Here is a 20,402-nt window from a genome sequence, read left to right as displayed (position 1 = left end):
TAATAAGGTGTTAAATTAAACCATGTTCAACTCTAATAATAGTATAGTGCAAGCAAGTTTAAGGAGCACGATTATATAGTTCAATCTAGATCCATATTAGGGTTGCTTCAAATTGGAATGATATTATTGTTCAACACGCTCTAAAAATACGAACACGGTAATCTCATTTTTCTCGAAGTAATCCAACTTGGTAGAAGTGCTAGAATCCCTGAAACATTGCGAAAAACATTGCTTTAGGAATTTTTTTATTGTATTGAAAAAAAAACTATAATATCAGCTGAATGCTTGATGCGGGAACAGTCAGTGATAAAAATTCCAAAAAAAATTAATATTTAAAAATAGTTTATGCCTTTTCTGATCCTACCATAAAAGAAATTTTTACAGATTTTTTTACAGCGTGCACGTAGAACAACGCGAAGTGCTTAGAGCCTCGTAACACAAGACGAACTTGTTAGGAATATAAAATTTTTTTTCTTAGATGCTCACCGAAGTATGGGTTAAATTTTCATAAAAAGAATTTTACCAACCACTGTTTAAGTCGTCGATAAGGGAAAATTTGGAGCTCCAAGCCTGATATACAATTACTAGACCATCAGAATGACGATAATATTGAACCATAATTATTAGTAATAATGAATACTATCTTCCATACATTTATTGTTTCAGTTGACTAACATGTATTAATTTATTTCGTAATGCTTGAAGTACAAAATGTTACTGTATCGGCGACTTTTCGCAGAAAATTATTACTCTTAGAAATTTAAATCACTTACTCTGCTGAGCTTGTACGCTATATATTTTTACATTCCATATTAAGGGTTGGGGGGCTCCAAGCACCTCACGTTATTTTATGTTTATTCTGTATATCATAAGCAGCTTATACGAATTGGAAATATTCGGAAAACAAAGACGGAGAATACAAATAATTAGATTCAAATTACTTGGTTTTAATCTAGTAAATATTTTTAACATCTATAGAAATAGTTGTTCTGAACTTTTAATACTTAGCCTTGAATTTAAAAAGCAAAATATAAAAGCATTTTTATTACAAAAAAAGAATTAAATTTGATTTTTATATTAAAATATAATTTAAGATATTCACATGATTTTACAAGGAAATAAATATGCACTTTGTAAATATACTTTTTATTTCGAAAAAAAAAACATGTCTCCAAATCCATGATACCTGAACATGTTTTAATAAATTTCCACGCAATAAAAATATTTGGCATTTAGCTCATACATAAAATAATCATCACAGTAATACTTTTTATGAAAGAAAAATCACAGAAATCACATTGAGCGAAAGTTAAAATAATACTTCACTAAATAATAAGTTGAACATCAGGAGAATATTTAACTTTATGTTCTTCAAACAATGCTGTTAAGCTATCGATGTATTTTTGGTGCAACTTATTGATGTCTTCTTCAGTAGGATGAGGAATTTTTTCCACGTCAATTGGTTTTCCAACTGTAAAAGTAAATTATGCAATATACCATAGATAATAATTGATAAATTGCAAATAATAACAGAAGATCAAGGTACGAGCAAGCTTTGTATGTACATGAAAGCTGATTCTGAGAAAAGTAACTAGTCTTAAAGCTTGAGAATAAACAGGAGCAAGTCTATGATTGAAATCTTAAAAATAAAAGCATACACAAATGTCACAAGTACTTATGTATACCCCCTCCCCCCAAAAAATTTATAATTTTGGATGTTAAAAAATTGAATATCAATTCAACAAGAATCGTTTTTCTTTCAGAATTCTTCCTTAAGCAATATCACTAGAGTTATCGCCTTTTTTTGTTCTGTACTATTTGTTATTTTTTTCGCTTACTTGTCTTTTCGTCGGAGGTACATTCAAAGCAAAGAATAAACATAGGGTAAAGGTCTGTTTACACGGTCCAATTTCTTGTATCCGAGAAATTGGACGGATTTCTCTGTCCAAGAAATTTGATGATTCGTTGACACTATCCAAGTTCTTGAATGTCACTGATTGGACGGGAGAAACACTTGCGCATGCACATTGTTCATATTCAACATTATGAAATCATACTTATATGACTTTAAAATTACTGAATAAATTCATATAAAATCACAATAACACAAATAAACCGCAACAGATCAATTTATCTGGACTAAAATATATGAAAACAGACAACAAAATGTCATAATTTGCTGCCTGCTTGTTGACGTCACAAAACCTAGGACGGTGATTGGTTAAGGGAGAAAAAACTTGGATGGAAAGTAGAACATGCTCTACTATCGTCCAAGAAGTTGGACCAAGTTCTTGGATGTTTGTTTACACGATCCAAGCTCAAAGCAAAACAAGTTTCCATCAATATCAATCAATCTCTGTCCAAGAAATTGGATCGTCTAAACAGGCCTTAAGAAGGCTAGCTTCCACAGACATAATGTAAACCAGTCCCTCAATGTTTGGGGAGGTCCCTAAGTATAAAAAAACAGCAAACTAAAAAAAAACAGCATTTAGGGATACAGCAGCAGAGGTTCTTGAAACTGGCTTGCAATCTCCTCTCCTTCCAACCACTATTGAGATAGGAGCGGAGAAGAAAGGTTTACTCTTTTTAGTTTGTTAGGCATATTACAATATTGGGGAACAATACTGTACTACTAATTATTTCTTTGAGAATACAGTTATATCATCTATGTTGGTTAACTCTACTAACACATTTTGACATAGAAAGAAAAAATAAATGGCGGAAGGCCCATACTTCAACAAATGTCGATCCAATCTTCTTTTTTGCAAAAAAAAAAAAAAAACATAAACGCTCTTCTTCCTTTTGATCTTTATTTGATTAAGTTTCGAAAAACTGTTAAGATATTTGATATTTTACATAGATTTAAAGCCTTAATTTGCATTCGTACCTCAATAATTTACTCCACATATAAAACTTGCATACAAAAGTGAAAATAAAAAAGAATTCCTGTAACCTACATACCACTATAGGTTTAGTGTTTACACATTTTGAAACATGGATAAGAGAAAAATAGCGATATTGTGGTTACTTTTTCAACTATTAACACTTCATATTTGATGGAAAATAGTTTTCGAAAAGAAGCTAATATAAATCTATGCTTTGGTAACGAAATAAAAGTTCATATTTTATACATTCTACCTGAAATATTTTCTTATTGAATAGGTTTATAAAATTTTTTTTAACTAGACAAATAAATCATCAACGCCTCTAATGTTGCCACAAAAACTTACGACACTAATACAGAAACACTCGCATGCATCAAATTTTATTTTTCTTAATTTCAGTATTTGCTTGTATTCAAATGTTAAAAATATATACATATATATAGTACACTTCCCCCATTTTCCATTGAATAGATGAGAATAAAAATAAGGCATAAATCTTTACTTCTACGAATTTATCTTAATTGTTTTCATTGTTAATAATTCAGAATAAAAACAGCAGATCCCAACTGAATTCGAATTTGGAGATACGTGAATGACAGTAAGAATAAGATAGTTTTCATTTCGAACCATGTTTAAAGATGGAAACCGGGAGTTTTGGCATATCCTAGTTCCTGTGATACTCCAATATAATAAAAATTGATGGATGAAGCACTGTCATGTATTCATCTCAAATTTTATGATTGTTTATTATGATACATTTATCTTATATATCTTAACGGACTCTCCTGTTTTAGGATAGAAGCATAGAAAAAAAAAGACTCTTAAACGTTCATTAGCACGCGAAGCCGTGAAAAGCGTATGTTTATGCAAACATATGAAAATTCGCCTTCCAGATGCCTCATGGTTTGCAGATGCCTCATAGTTTGCATACTCCGTTGGTGGTCAGCCTGATTTCATTATAATGATTTTTCGATTTTTAATATTTCGATTTTTGCTCCAGTGGAAACCTCGGCCGCATAATTACGCAACTCGAACGTTTAACGGAGCTTCTAAACTGTTTCGTTTGCAATGCTGAAGAGATCTTCGAAGCCAGGAAAGAGCTTCAAATGGTTCTATCACATAACAAGCTCTGCCTTGTGTATGTTTGTGAAAAAGGAACTCACATGCCTCAGAATTAATTTCGTTTGGAATTGATTTTGTTTTCGCTGGTCGATACAATTCCGCACCTGGCTCGCACCGAACACAGTGCTGACATAAAAATATCATCAGTGGTAGATAGATCATGGGTTAGAATCTCCTTTCCGTCAGACTAACTATGGGAGATTTTCGTGGTTTACCTCTCTATGTAACGCAAATGCGAGTTAGTTCCTTCAAATAGTCCTCCACAAAGGCAAAATTTCTTCCAATACTTGATCCAGGAGTTCCCTTGTCTTCTGGATTGGTTTCAAAATTACAAAGCTACGGAGTTGAATATTGATAATCGTAAACTGAATTTGGGTCAGCTGTTCAACGACGGTTTCAAAATAAAATATATTCAGGAAAAATAGTGAGATTTTTATGTGGAAAATATTTACGTTTTGGCTTTAAGCTTGGTTAACAGTTTACTTAGCTATGCCACTAAATGAAAAGTTAACTAGTCATCTATTTCGTAACGTAAATTTAAAGTTTTATTCGTTTTCAATCAGAAAAATCAATGAGAAGAGTCTCTGTGGGCCGCCAGTTTCATTTTGACAAACCTGTATGAACATTATTACTGTAAAAGCTGAGACACAAAACTCGTCAACTGCTGTTTATATAAAATGGAGAAAATGTTGAAAATAAGTAACGAAGTATATTTATTAGGATTATTATTTTTTTAATTAGTCATTAAACTAATTGTAATTTTAGCAAGAGATTGTTCTTATAAAAACTGTGGAAAAACTTGATACATTGATAGCAATCTTACGAACCCTCTCCTCCTCAAATCGAAGATAGCAAGTTTTGCAACTTAGGAAACCACGTGATACTTACTCACGACATTAATGGGTTTTCTATAAGGTAAAAATCCATAATTGTATTGGAAAATTCCCCTTCCATGGAAAATAGGAGTGGAAAAGCCAAGTAAATCCTTAATTTTATCCTGCCACTCTCGTAAAGCTGATCCTCGAGGATTTTCAACTTGTTCAAAAAGATCATTTTCTCCAAACCCAAACGAAGGAACTAATGAAGCCCTAGATACAAAAAAAAAATTACAGATTAATATTGTTTTCTTGAAATACAATTATTAATTTGCAAAATCTTACCATGCCAAATGTACTTAGAACAGAAATGGATGAAAACAGCATGAAAAGTATTTACAAATCAACATACGAAAATAACCACGGTTTCTTACAAGAAAATATTTTAGCAATGACTAATAAACTAGTGTTTTAGGTATTAAAAAGAAATGAAGTTAAAAGTATGAATATTCAAATTTTAACAAAAGGCAGGTGTTTAAAAATAAAAAGAACGGATTATAAATATAATATAGTTCTTTGAAGCAAAAGAAAAGTTTTATTTAGTAAAACATACATAACTTGCTAGCATTTCGTTAACAAAAAGCTGCTAAGCCAAAAATTATACAAAAGATGTAAAGAAATCTTGATGTTTATGAACTTTCTGTCTTCATTTAAGTGTACTTTGTAAAAAAAAAAATGATCCAAAGCTTGAAGTCTAACATCTTCATAAATTTACCTCAAATATAAAATTTGAGTAAGTATATACCACTGAAAGTGCAAATTACATCCGTCTATATATACATTCATAAAAAAGACATTTATCGAAAATTCTTCAGCACTAATTAAACGGAACGGTTTGTTTTTATTTTGAAAAATTAGGCTTACATTAAACCGAATATACGATATCCAATTATGAGTTTTTATTTCTTGTTCCAAATGTAAATTAACGGAACTAAAGATTTCATCGAAAAGCTCAGGATGCATTACATAATAACAATTAACACGTTTGCGGACACCTAGTCTACTATAAGGTTAACGTACTTTAGACTTGCATACTCTCACAATTTTGTATCATTGCAATAATATTTTAGAAAGTTTAGGTTATTTTTTTAGAAAAAAAAAACCCGAACACAATTGAGTTCTTAATGTCGCTATACTAATGTATCTCCTGCATAGAGTGGCATCTTTCCCTTTGTCGAAGAACGTACAATATTTATTTTCAAATACGTAAAAAAAGTAATATTTTCATGGGTGATTTATTTTTAAATACAATATTTATGAATTTTTACAGCTTTAGTTATCCACTAACATGCCACATACTTAAAAATATACATGCCCCGGGCACGTCGGACAATGTAATTTTCAAGCCCTGAGAATCTTTAATAAAGAATGAAAAACAATTTGCAGTATTTAATCAGCAGGAGCAAATTAAAACAACTGACAAGCGTTAAACGTTGTTCTGTAGCAAAGAATACAATCCCTGCGTAAAATGTCTTTTCTGAATCGGTAACCTTGAAGACCATCGAATGTTCAGAATCGAAGTGTCATTTCTAGACTAAGGAATTGGGTTTTATAAACTGGAAACTCATCAATGATTGGAAAGCAACATAACATGAAAAATGATATTTAGCACTAACAGCCTGAAGGAGCTACGTCATAGATGGAATTCTTAGATACACTCTAAGAGGGCTACTTGTACCAGAGTTTAGATTCAAACTTTCTGAAACCGCCTCTACCACGTGTGTTTGTATGCTCAGAGATCTATGTTTAGTATATAGTTGGTAGGAAATTGCAGTGCTTCTGCCGAAGATGGGTTTTGGAACATCATTGGTGGAGACGAGATAAGCAGACCAATGAGCTCTTCGCGCAAGAGTCCTGCTTCAGAGTGCAACCTGACAACAAACAGATTATCATCAGTAGAGAATGTGATAATAATCCCATATTTGTGGATGATAATGTTTAATTTGGTCGAGGCGAAATGATGGTCTGGCCCGATTTTTATTTCAATGGTCGTATCGATCAGTACATTTTCATGAATAATCGTTAACGAATTAAGTATATATTTTTTAGACTTATCGTAGTTCCCCACATTGTAGCAATCGGAGAAATTTTTCTTATAGATGATAGCGTCACATATTACGCAGTTTTTGGGCAATTTACGTCACACAGAAGAAATCCTTCCATTATATTGACCAGAATGCTTCTCGGATATGAATCCAATAGAACATATCTGGGACATTCTATACAGAAAGATTGCTAGTCGCTTAACACCTCAAGAAACAATTAAGCAGTTGAAATTTTCCTTGAAGCAGGAGTAAGAATGAACACAGAGCCACTCTCTGATAACTTTATTGGGTTCCATGTCTTGCAAGTGTATACCATTGTCTTTGATCAGGGAAAACCATAGTGCTTTTTGAAACTCATTTTTAACAGAAAAATTGCATTTTTTCCTTGTTAATGTAGTCGGCATAAACTGTGCATTTTTTATTTAACAAAAAGCATCGTCAATGTAATTTAATTATTGCTTTATTTTATTTTTTAATTTGCAACAACTTTACGGATGAGTTAGCAAAGGATTTCATCATATTTAGGTCATATCTAAAATCAAAATATCTCCTAATTGTTTTGAGCAGTACAAATACAAATACAGGGTGCGTAGCCAAATTATTCAACAAAAAATAAGCACTCAAATAATATAACACTTCTCAATATAACACTTTTCAAGCACTCAAATAATATTTCTCAGCACTTTAAAAAAATATCACAATTAGGCAAGGTTGGAAAGTTTTTGACAATCGTCGGTTTTATCTGGTTTCAACCGTGATGTCAAAATAAAGAATCTTTTGGCATTGTTTTTGACAACTGTCAGAATTTTTGAATCATGTAAATCGAATGGCGTTTTCATACGCTACGGACTGACGATGCGCTAAAATAGACGGGTTGAATTAATTGTGAAAACGTTGAATAGAACTATGTGAACAAAGTCTTTCTGCATAATTCGCAGCTAAAATCAACATGGTAAAGGAAAAATCTCAATTTGGAAAAGGGAAAATTAAGCACTTTTTAAAAATTCCCAATGAAAAAAGCACCTTTAAGGGCTTTTAAAAAACAAAAATCGAAAATAAGCACCTTTAAGCACTTTTTAAAAACGCTACGCACCCTTAAATATGTACCTTCATGGGAAGCTGTGATTTTTAATGGCAAGACAGTAGCAAACCATTGCTTTTTAGTTAGAGTTAAAGAAAATATCAATCAATATTCTCCTGAAGTGATATTAGTTTTATTTTTTAAATTCTCCTTTACTACTGACCTTACATTTGATGTAATATCGTTTTGAAATCTTGTCTTCTGATTCTGACAAGAAGGAAGCAACAGTTTCCTTTATAGACGAAAAGGAAATGAACGACAGCACATCAAATTTCTTTTCCCGTGGCTATCTTTACCCGTTGCGTGGGTATATGAACTATCGAACAAAATTTTTTCTAGTGGCTAGTGTTCCGTACACTTGTAGAACATTCTTGTAATTTTCCAAACGACCAATTCCAAACTATTCTTATTGTTCTAAAACGACACACAAAAAACTTAATCTTTACATCACTATGCGTTTGATTATTCATAGAAAACTAATGTGATTTCTGTTTTAACATGTTTCTCAAATACTTATTAACATGTTTCTCAACGTGCATTTTTGACTTCTATTTCAACTGCTTTACAGCTTTAGTCCAATCATTTTACATTTCATGTAGTGCGGCAAAAATACTTAACACCTGTATAACTGTAGATCTAACGATAAGATTTTCACATTCTAAGATTCGATCTTAATTGTTTGACTGACCATCTCTAAATTGCTAATTAACAGCTGACGATATTTATAGTTGCGAAATCTGCCAACTGGAAAATATGGCCCAGTTTAGCCAGGAGAGGGGAGAAAATTCCGAGATTTAATACAGACAAATTGAATATGGTGGCAAAAAATCTCGATTCCTCCCCTCGATTTAAAATTGTTTGCATCAGGCAGACTCAATTGATGTTTTAAAGGAGATGTTTTAGAGAGATATCGGTTTCTTAAAACAGTATAAAAACAAGTAAATTAGTTGCACCTGAAAAGTATAAGGAATATAATTCATATAGGTATTAAAATATTTTATATAAATATTAAAATACTATATTATTTTGTAGCTGAATTAAGTATTTCAGTTCTTGAACATAAGAACTAAAACATATTTGTTTGAAAAAAGAGCATAATTTAAGCTAAGTTGTCATTTTTTAAAACTTTTTTATAAAGAGTTGTATCTTTAAGATTAAAAAAAGAAAAAATACCCATGTTTAAGAGCTAATTTTACAAATCCTTTTCTTTTCCTTAAAACTAAAGTGGCTTGCCCAGGATGTGCATCCAATGCTTCAGCAGCTCCTCCAAGAACTATCACGAGTGCATTTCCTTTTCCTTCCCTGGTTAAAACCCAATTAATACTTTCTTTGGATGCAGAACATACTCCTACAGAATTATAAAAAGGATACAAATAGTAAGTGAGCAAAGAAATAAATAAGAAAACTGACCACCCTGTATAACTCTCCATTAAATGATCGGATCTTCACCCTCCAGGCCTCAATCAACAATATTAGCAGACAATATTTTAAGTTATGAAATGAGACACAAGAATGCATTTTCTCTGAATAAATGTACCCTTATTTTGACGGATTCAGATTTCTGACCCAGTAAATATAGGTGGTAGCTGCTATCTGGGAAATATGGTCCCAAAAGTGTAGTCAAGAGAGTGGTCTAAAGTTTGGACCCCTTAATGTTAATTTCAGTTTCTGCGTATTTCGCCATATCTGGAGAACTTTTTAGGTGAATTGAAAAATTTTTACACTCAATTATAAAATTCGTTTATTCGTTCGTAATTCCATGCAAAAAATAACTAAGTAGATATTTATTGCTTTTTTATTTAATAATAGACAAAAAAATTTTGAATTGTAAGGTATAATATTTTACATAATTTTAAAGACTCTAATTTTACATGGCAAAATACAAAATTTGAAATCGGCAGGATAGTTCCTGAGAAAACAAATTTTAATAACATAACTTTAAAAATTTTTTTTTAAAGTTCTCGAGATACGACGAAATTCGCAAAAAACAAAATTAACAGAAAAGGGTTCAAACGTTGGATCGTTCTCCAGACCAAACTACTGGGACCCTATTTTCCAGATTGCTGCTACCCCCTATACTTCGGGGGTCAGAAATCCGAATTCATCGAAAAAAAAGTTTATTCAGAGAAAGTACATTTTTGTGTCTTATTTCCTAACTTATAGTATCGTCTCAATTAATAAATCAGCACATTTGAGGTCATCCTCTTGAATCATTAAGATTAAGTCCTAGAAAGTGGAGATCCGATCAGTAGATCAAAAGTTATTTAGCCTGGTCTGTTTACTTTTTTGCGCACTGTACGAAGAACAAAAAGAAACACAAATTTAATTAATAAAAACGTAGGTGATACTATATATTTTACAAAAGTAGTAAATCAAAAAACTCCAAATCCAAAACAGTCAGTGCCAAAATGATGCCGAAAAGGTAACTTAAGTTCTTGAATCTGGCTCCTTATAAGTAGCTGGTTCACGATTTTTTTAATGTCCTTTTGGACTTAATTTTTCTGTTACTGGCTGTTGTAAAAGTATTAAAAATATCATTTATAACAGCCAGTTTTTTTATTATTATTCTTTTATGAAAAATTTTGGAGGATACAATAATTTAAAAACCTCTCAACTAATCAAAAAATAAATAGTATATAATTGAATTCAGCAATCTAACATGCATAGAAAAAGCTTAGATCGATGTCAAAACTTCATATTACACTTGTCATTTTCTTGTAAGATATACTTCTACTGACTTCATTGCTATTTTTTCTAAATACTTCATTTTTTGGTCTTAACCGCCACTTAAGCTTATTTACTTCCCACATCATAGTTGAAATTTGGTTTAAATAAATTTAAAAGTAAATTTAATACATTCTATTCGAAAACTATTCTTAAAAAAACTTGAATTGAGAAATAACTCATAAAAATTCGTCTTTAAATTGTGCGAATAGAATCGGTAGTAGAAAAATGAAACTAAAGGCATATTTCAAATGCATTGACTAATTTCAATGGAAATTCTTAAGAATTTAAATCACCAGTTTCTAATTCTAATTAGTTTAAAAATGTAAAAAAAAGAGAAAAATAATTAAAAAAGTATTCAAAATCAAATAAAAACAACACAAAACAATGAAATAAATTCATTTAGGAAAGACAGATTGTTTTATCGAAAATTCGAAAAACACCGATATTAATAACTCTTTACCGAATTTTTAGCCTCCAAAGAAGTCTTAAATAATATAGTAAACTTTCAACAACACTGATTATACGCTTTTATGACAACAAACATATCAAATCTTAGGGTGTTTTCTTGATAAAAAGTCAATCAAATAAGATAAGGTTGTCATTGAACGAGATTTTAAATTGATTATTCTGAATAAATATTGAATTAACACGTGGTACAATAACTAATTGCAACTTTCTTTTTTTATAATTGAATTAAACTAATTGCATTACTTCACTTTTATCGAATCTTTGAAAAAATAGTAGATAATCTACATATAAAACAATTCTAGAGCGTTAGCATGACTGACTTATGAGTTTCCACAGAGCAAGCCCTTTATTCGAATTTGCCAGTTGCTTTTTGTTTACCTAAAAGACTATACCAATGGTATAGTGGGGCAGGAAAAATTAATAAACATAAAACTAGTTTTCACTTTATAATCTTAACTTTTTTTTTATTAAAAAATAAGTTTTAGTATAATCCGCTTGCAATACTAACAAATTGAAGTTTTGTTGTGTTAAATTTGGACGCAACTGTGATCCTTTGACGTAGAATTTTAAATAAGCGTATTTTTCACACTTTTTTCATTATTTTGTAAAGTTTTAGGTCAAAATAAGTAAATATTATATTTAGAATTTTAATAATTTATGGCTATGAAATACAGCATGAAACATTGATGACTTTTTCCGCATTAAAGGTGAAATATTCCAAACACAGCTCAGTTCCAAAAAATAATTTTTCAAATTTCAACTTATTTGCAGTGTAAGAGAAACAGTTATTCATCATTTAAATGTCTTTAGCTTACAAAATTCTTGATAAATTTTTGAATATGAAACAAAAATTTTTTTTGAACTACATTTTTGGATTTTTTATTTTAGTACAAATATAATTCCTATAATTTGACAGATTTTTAGTAACTATTAGATTGTTTTTTATAATTAAAAAATACAATACATTTTTGCTTGTAATTAGGGAGTCAGAAAAAAAGAACTGGTGCCCATCTGTGTCAAAAGGTTAAGGAAATTTGTAAACTGCGAAATTAGCTATTTATATACACCTGTATTTTCCTTCATGATTTGAATTTGTAAACTGCGAAATTAGCTATTTATATACACCTGTATTTTCCTTCATGATTTGTGATTATATTTCATTCCCTTACAGCTGATACTAGGAATTGTGGTTAATAAAAAGAAAAACAATAACGCTTTATGTACTTTTTTTATAGTGCTTAAAGTAGTTCGACCTGTGAGTTTTATTAATACACAAATCTGAAATCTTCTACATGCAAGTTGATTTTTAAGAAATAAAAAGTAAAAATAAATATATAAATAAAAGTATTTAGAATTATTTTATGCTAATGGTGAGAAAAAGTATAGAGGTTACAATAAAATAAAAATAGGAAAACTTACTTAAAAATAACTTTGAAAACTTCATATGATTTGATATTTGTCAAAATCAAGCATTATCCAAATAAAAAAAAATTTTGTTGCACTTATACATATATTTAATATTGCTTAATTTTATTGTGGGATTTCGAATCTGAAATTAGTTTTGCTTTTAAAGTTCGAGCTTTTATTAAATGACATTTTTAGTCTATTTTTTGCGAAATGTACAAGCGCTTCCATATTGGGACGTGTTCAGAAGCACACCACAAAGAAACAGTTCATATTAGGGAAGCCCCTAGCGGCGTATGACGGTATTTCTGGGTATGGGTTCGTATGCAATTTTAATCCTGATAATTTGCCCCAATTCCCGTAGAAGCATTTCATAACATATACGCGGCCCATTGTTATATATAAAATTTTTAAACTTGTATAAAAGTAGATTAAAAAATGTCATAAAAAAATTTGTAGCTTGAAGAGGGAAACCGATTGTAGACTTGAAGTCAGTGACTTCCAAGAAATATCCAAGATACGTTAAAAAATGCCCTGTGAAAGTATCCAAGATACGTTAAAAAATGTCCTGTGAAAATATCGAAGATAAGTTAAAAAGTGTCCTGCAAGAGAAATAAAATTTTTTTTCAGTGTTATTTTTCATGGTTTTAGATTCCACTCTCCCCATGATGCAGTGACTCACACCAATTTGCTCTACAACAGTGCTAATATCACTATAGTGCTGCTGCCAGTGAAAAAAAAGAAATGCCAAATTGAAATGGAAGTTTACATCTAATTAAAATCATAATTTTTATCAAATGCAAAATAACATATACTTTAACTCTAAATTACCTGCACACATGATATGTTCTCGGTGAAGAGGAGGGTTAAACTGTGCTTGAAGAGTCAATAGACGAGGTGTAATGCCAGGAAACGTCTCTTTAAAATTAACTCCTTCAGTTCCAAAAGTAGTAAAAGCTCCAAAACCTAAAAGACCATGCGGATGATATCCAATAATATAATTTTTATTTGGATCAAAATCAGCAGTTTTGATAAGACTGATTGGAAAGTAACTGGCAAAGTATTTCCACATTCGCCAATTTCGCAACCATTCCCAGCGCCGTCCACCTTGTTCAGGTGTTTTATAATCATATAAAAACCAAATTGCATAAAAAAGAGGTATATAGTAATACTGAGTGAAACACAAATAACCTAAAATTGCAAATGTCATAAAACCTAGCAATAAAAAATTTGAACAATAGTAAAATACTGCTAATGTCTGTATTCTTCTTTCCAAAGGTATAGAAAGAGGAGCGAACTCTATTCCCATAAACTTCATATTTGATCTGAAAAGAAAAAAGATTTTTGAAATACTATATTTAAAAATTTGCGAAAGCGGAACCACTGTAGCCAGTGATTCCGCTTACGCTTATCTATCTATCTATAATATTATAATTGTAAAGTATTAAATAAAGAAGGAAACAAATTAACCAACACAAAGCAAAATAAAAAACGTTAGGAATAGGTTGACTAATCTCAATCTATTCTTAACGTTTTTTTACCGTAACCACTGTAACCAGTGATTACACTTACGCTTATCTATCTGTATCTATCTATCTATAATATTATAATTGTAAAGTAGTAAATAAAGAAAAAAACAAATTTAGCAACACAAAGCAAAATAAAAAACGTTAAGAATAGATTGATTAACTCATAATTGACATAATTGCAAAAAAGAAGATAGTATATATATATTATTTTTCTTCGTTTGTTGTTAATAGTTGAAAGAGAAAATTAGAGCAATTTTGATGTCAAATTACTACGTTGCATTCCCTTGATGCAGGAGGAGTTTGATCAATCCTAATTAAAAGCCTTGAGTATTCAAATATAAATCTTATTTTGAAATTATTATGTCAATCAATTACTACGTTGCATTTCGTTGATGCAGGAGGTGTTTGATCAATCCTAATTAAAAGCCTTGAGTGTTCAAATATAAATCTCATTTTGAAATTATTACGTCAATCAATTACTACGTTGCGTTCCGTTGATGCAAGGAGTGTTTGATCAATCCTAATTAAAAGCCTTGAGTGTTCAAATATAAATCTCATTTTGAAATTATTACGTCAATCAATTACTACGTTGCGTTCCGTTGATGCAAGAGCTGTTTGATCAATCCTAATTAAAAGCCTTGAGTGTTCAAATATAAATCTCATTTTTAAATTGTTATGTCAATCAATAGATAGAAAATTTGGAATGTGAATATTAGAGGGATAAAGCGAAATGTGAATATTAATATGATGATAGATTCATATTTTAAGTAGGATTTCTATTTTGGTAAAAATTTACCCAAAAATATGGAAAACCGAAGGACCAAAGTCTAGCTGAACTACTGTAATATATAGGAAACTATTTGCAATTAAATACTAGTCTTAAAGGACGGAATCAAGATATAAGGATTAAATGTAGTGTCTTGTTTAAGGAAGTTCTTTGAAAGCGCTGTCCTCATACGAAATTTAACGCTTTTTGGCGAATAACCTTATTGTTTCTTTTTTTTTTATTAACTGTTTGGAATTTGTAAGAGATCAGGTCATGATTGTAAGATTAATATATGTTCATCTTTTATACGCCATACTAATTATAAAAAAGATTCAAAATATCAAAATGAAGAAAAGAATCAGTTAAAGAAAATTAAACGCGTTTGTGGTCTAATATGTGGAAAATTACTTAAATGCTGTATTATTTGGTATACCACAATAGAAACTTACATAAATATGCATTTACTGATCGTTAAGTCACGGTTCCCAACAGATCACCGAAGTCAAGCATCACTGGTTACGGTCAGTGTGCGGGTGGATGACCACTTGGATCATTCTGCGTAGGGACCGAGGGTGTGCGGTATTGGTCCTCGTTAAACTGTTCTACCGTAAAGTGCTCGACTTCACGTGCAGGTCATTGAGCTACTGAAGCGGGGGTTCCATACCCTCTGCAGAGGATCAAAATTGTGATGGCATGTCTTCGGATCATCCTCTGGGATGCTTCCCAGACCGTCACCAATAGCCCATTGTGCAGCTCTAGTGCGAAGTAAATGAACAACAACTACTATTCATCGTTTTTAATAATTTTAATTTAAGCTGAAAAATCACGGAAAATTGCCAAATTTTGCAAAAGTTAAATGATTAAATATTAAATTGCTCAAATAATAATGTCTCAAATATTAATTGCTTGAATATCTGATATCTAAATATCTTAAATATTTAAACAAAAAAATCTGATTAAAATGAGATTTTTCACTGTCAATCAAAAGGTATCTACAGTTCCTAAGGTCGGCCATATTGCAATAAGCAATTTTTTTCTTAATCATACGATTAAGTACTTGTTTTGATTGTCAGTAATGAAATTTAGTTGGAATTATCGATTTTAGAAGATTTTATCGCTAGTTGTTACCACGATTCACATCATTTAATCAATTTCGTCAGAAAGCAACCGTCTTAAGTAAAATCTCTCTATTTTTTTTATATAAAAAAGTTTTTAAAATTTCATGATATTATTAATAAATGTATGAAAATGGATTTTGAAATTTTTTTTCAAAAATAAATTTAATTTTAATTTAAAAATAAATAAATTTATATTTAAAAATAAATTCTTTATTTAAAAATAAAATAAAGAATGACACCTCAATAGGAGGAAAAATAGCCGCTCTGTTCATCTATGTGACAACCTGGATGTTGCAATACGTCACTCAACTTCTCTCCCATTGTTTGTTGAATTAAGTTTTCATTATTCTAGTAATTGGAGGAAGTTTCATACATTTAACAAAATTATTTTCTCATTTAACAAACAGGATGAATTTATTACAAATAATATTACCTCTTTTCTTAGGATTAATTAAATTATTTCTCCTTCGATTTCTTAACGATAATTTGAAAGGAGGCAACTGGAAGTTCGCATTTTGCTAAAAAGTAAGATTTATATTAAATTATTTACTATAATTTGTATGAACTACTTAGGTTCCTACGAGGTATTTTTTTGAAAAAAAATTGCGAAATTGGTATCCTATTTGCACTGAAAAATTTATATTTTTTATGCTTCAACTAAGAAATGAAGATGTGCTTTGCGAATGTATAAGAATAAATCCTACAGAAATCGCCTAGACTGACGGGTTCCAATGAAATTGTTTTCTTTGTCTAACCCTTTTTCTTAGGCTGTGTATGAAATTACCCTTTCAAATCGAAGTGATAAAAAATTGATTAAATAAAGCGTAGGTGAAGTTTATGAACTAAAATATACAAATAATTAAAAACACACATTGATGACCATTTTGTTCCATTTATTCCAACAGCCCTAATAAACTTGTTTTTCTAGATATCATGCTTTAAAATAAGTAGTAGACTAAAAATATGATTTAGACAACTTTTAAAATCTTTACACTTCTAAAGTTTGTATAGAATGAATTTTGGAAGAGTAACATTTTTTTTCTTCCAAATATACTAGAAGAAATTAACTAAATCGCTCATTAATGACAAGAGTGTAGTAATGGGGAAATGTGGGCGAAGTTTTTTTTTTTTTTTTTTTTTTTTTTTTTTTTTTTTTTTNGAACTTACAGCTTGCAACCATTTTTTTTTTTTTTTTTTTTTTAAATCAATTTTGAAGATTTTTATAATAGTAAAAGCAAAAAATAATTTGTTTATAGTGAAATTTATTTCAGAATTTTTTATGTACTTTGCTTTTTTGTTCATCTAAAGTTGGTGTGCAATATCATTTTTTTCTGTTTTAGGCATATTTGGAACAAAATACTCAAGCCACCCACCAAGAAGAGCTTCTATAGCAAATAGAACTTCCAATAGCAACTATTTTATTTATATAAACAGTATGAAATAGTGTTAAGTAGATTATTCAAGAATAAAAGATGCAAAGCTCACTGCAAGTATTGATGATATTTTATGAATGAAAACAATTTTCTAAACTATTATCGCAAATAAAGGCGTTTCACTGGTAAAAATAATTATTATTGTCTGTATAGTGTAATATTCATTATTATTTATTGTAATATTTAGTATTTTTTTAACATTAAATTGCGCTATGAAATTAAATTAAATGTTAATGATATAGAAAAAAAATTAAAATACTTAAAATACAGAAAATTTAAAAACAACTGCAGTTAGAAACATATGTCTCAGAAACACTTTGAAATGTTATAAAAAATATACACAAAATTTTATGACATTTATAATTTAAAACATTTTTAACAAACAGAAAAAAAAAAAATTTTGTTGTTTTTTTCAGATTTATAAAGTCTTGACAGAAAAAAAATAGGGCACTTTGAGGTTGTGGAACCAGTGTTTATGGGCTATAAAGATGGCAAGCACTTTATGCAGAAGTGCTGAGTTTGAAATATAAAACAGTGAAACCTTCACAAGTTATAATGTTTTAAATATTTTAGATAAATTGAATGCTTATGCTAAAAATATGTAAGGGATTTAAAATAATTATAATTTGGGCTTGGCAATATTTACAAATATTTGGGTAATATCTACAAATTTTATAGTTAATTCATATAGCAAGATGTAAAATAATATTGACTTTTTCTTTGGCTAATTATGTTATTTAAATATAAATAATTGATCATATAAAGTATGAAAAAATTGGACCAAATATAAAAAACATATTATGAATAAATATCTAAAATATTTAATATAAAGTATAGTGATTGCCACTATAGTATAGTGATTGCCACTCATGAGTTAATTATAAAGTATAAATTTTTAAACTATATACTTAATGAAATAAAAACACTATTAAAAATAGTTAGCAGAAATTAAATATAATAGCTCATATTCCACAATAGTTTAGTAATTAGTGATATTTTATTATCTTTATTAAGTATTGTCGAATTCTTTTTTTATCTAATTAGTTATTATGTTTAACTAGAATTCATGTTGCTCAAAATAAACTTTCATGACATATATATAGACAGACATACATATATATATGCCTATAGCTAACAAGTTGTCACATAACTTGATAACCGTGGTTGTTCTGTTCTAAATTTCCTATACCAAATAAAGTTTAAAAGTCAATAAAAAAATTGAAATAAATTTCAATAAAATAAAAGTTTATAAAACTTTACACGTGAATAAATGAAACATTCGAATCATGACTAACTTCTAGCTACAAAACAGATATACAAAATAAAAGAACTTTCAACTATAGTTTAAAATCTAACTTTAACTTTCAACTATAGTTTAAAATCTTCACACTGCTCTCCTTGGAATATAACATAAATTCCGAAAAATCCATTGTATATTTTATTTTCCATTATACTTTTTTTAAAATAAAATAAATAACGAAAATTACAGGTTACTTAACCCATAAGAAAAGGAAAAAAAAAATATTTCAAAAATAAATACATGAAAGGTAACAAATACAACCACTTTTTTTTTGCAAATAAATCATTTTCAAACTGATAACGAAACTATGAATAAAAAAAAATGTCTATTTCTACAAAACAAAACATAAGCATACCTTCTGAGGTAGCGTAAACGAGGATATTTATTGAAAGGGTGTTGTTTCACCCTATAACATGTGATATCACTGAAGAATAAAAGTTAATAGGAAAGAAAAACACAAACAAACGTATTGCCAGTTTAAAATTTGCTACGAAATCGAACATTGGACATTGGATTGTTTTAATGTACAAGTGGGAGGCTTCCGGTTGTTTGCTTCTGTTTTTTTAAATTTTGCTGAGACTGAGAAAAAGTTTCAGTCGAAGAATAAAGATGTACTTGTGTTGCCATCTAGTGACGTTTTAAGAAGTAAACTTTATTCAGTCTTATTTTAGTTGTAAAATATATTAAAAAATTGAGTTTTATTAACAATTAATCGATGTTATTACAATTTTAATAACTTTCATTGAAGAAAACTAAGTTAAAAATTAGCTTTATTGTCGTCTAGTTAGACTGTTTACAAATGTAAAATTAAAAAACTAATTTTGATAAAAGTTAATCTGATTAATGTTCTAAAACAACTCCTTTTCGTAACTAAAATTTTAAATTTTTTATAAACAAAAAGCTAATGAACCAAATAATAAAATAAAGTTTTTTAAATTATTTGTGAAGAATTAATATTAATTACATGCTTTTCATTTTAAAGAAATAACTGAAAAGTATAGTAATTCAGCTGATATATAAAATTTTGTATTTAGGAAAATAATGTGAAGTTTTTATTTTTACATTTACTACAAACTATTTACTACTTTGAAGAACACAAAGAGATTTATTTTTCGTTTTATTAAATTTAAAAGAAAAGGGTTCGCACAACGGATATTTATGCAAAATGTCATAGATACTAAATAACAAAAGTATAAGTTTTATTAAGCATTAAAAATTCATATGTAAAAAGTTTTTATTATTTACAAAAAAACTTTATATGAAATTAATTAAATCAGTTTATTGCATAGAAATAAATATAAATTAAAAAAAAAAATATGTCTAAATCAGGAATTATAAACAGGATTTCTCAACCTGAGGTTACTGAATCCAGGGAAGTAATGGCGAAAAATCAGAGGAGGGCTAAATTAAAAGTAACATTTTAAAAACACACACACACACACATTTGCACAGACTTAAAGCAAAAATAAACATTTTAAAGTCGTTACAGTGCAAATTATTGTCTGATGACAGAACCACACATACCTAAAACCAATGTAATTATATGTTATGTGCCTGACTCGAGAGAAACTTCTTGCATTCGGATAGTTGTTGTTGTTTCTAATGCCACTTGCCACACTAGCAAGCCTGTTTGGTGAAACCGAGCAAAT

General features: G+C 29.3%; 1 protein-coding gene and 1 long non-coding RNA gene across 2 annotated transcripts; one reads left to right on the top strand and one right to left on the bottom strand.

Moving 5' to 3' along the window:
• Positions 1 to 1,130: 1,130 nt before the first annotated feature.
• On the bottom strand, positions 1,131 to 19,288 carry LOC107438555 (2-acylglycerol O-acyltransferase 1). Its single transcript, XM_043043162.2, has 5 exons — positions 19,109 to 19,288; positions 13,439 to 13,932; positions 9,182 to 9,356; positions 4,896 to 5,095; positions 1,131 to 1,471 (listed from the first exon to the last, which is right to left on the bottom strand). The coding sequence occupies exons 2-5, from the start codon at positions 13,923 to 13,925 to the stop codon at positions 1,326 to 1,328; spliced, it is 1,008 nt and encodes a 335-aa protein (XP_042899096.1). The 5' UTR covers positions 13,926 to 13,932; positions 19,109 to 19,288; the 3' UTR covers positions 1,131 to 1,325.
• On the top strand, positions 16,407 to 17,588 carry LOC122269530 (uncharacterized). The gene is made up of 2 exons (XR_006225245.2): positions 16,407 to 16,545; positions 17,361 to 17,588. It is a non-coding gene; the product is annotated as an uncharacterized lncRNA (long non-coding RNA).
• Positions 19,289 to 20,402: the final 1,114 nt, after the last annotated feature.

The sequence above is a fragment of the Parasteatoda tepidariorum genome, chromosome X1 (assembly GCF_043381705.1).
Source record: "Parasteatoda tepidariorum isolate YZ-2023 chromosome X1, CAS_Ptep_4.0, whole genome shotgun sequence".
In the NCBI taxonomy this organism is placed as follows: domain Eukaryota; kingdom Metazoa; phylum Arthropoda; class Arachnida; order Araneae; family Theridiidae; genus Parasteatoda; species Parasteatoda tepidariorum.
The sequence above is the reverse complement of the archived record's forward strand: the minus strand, read 5'-3'. Positions and strand labels throughout refer to the sequence as shown.

Coding starts and splice junctions, on each gene's coding strand:
- LOC107438555 (XM_043043162.2), bottom strand. CDS start 13,925: ATGAAGTTTATGGGAATAGAGTTCGCTCCTCTTTCTATACCTTTGGAA. Junction 9,357..13,438: donor AGAACATATCATGTGTGCAG/GTAATTTAGAGT, acceptor ATAATTCTGTAG/GAGTATGTTCTGCATCCAAA. Junction 1,472..4,895: donor AAAACCCATTAATGTCGTGA/GTAAGTATCACG, acceptor TTACTTTTACAG/TTGGAAAACCAATTGACGTG.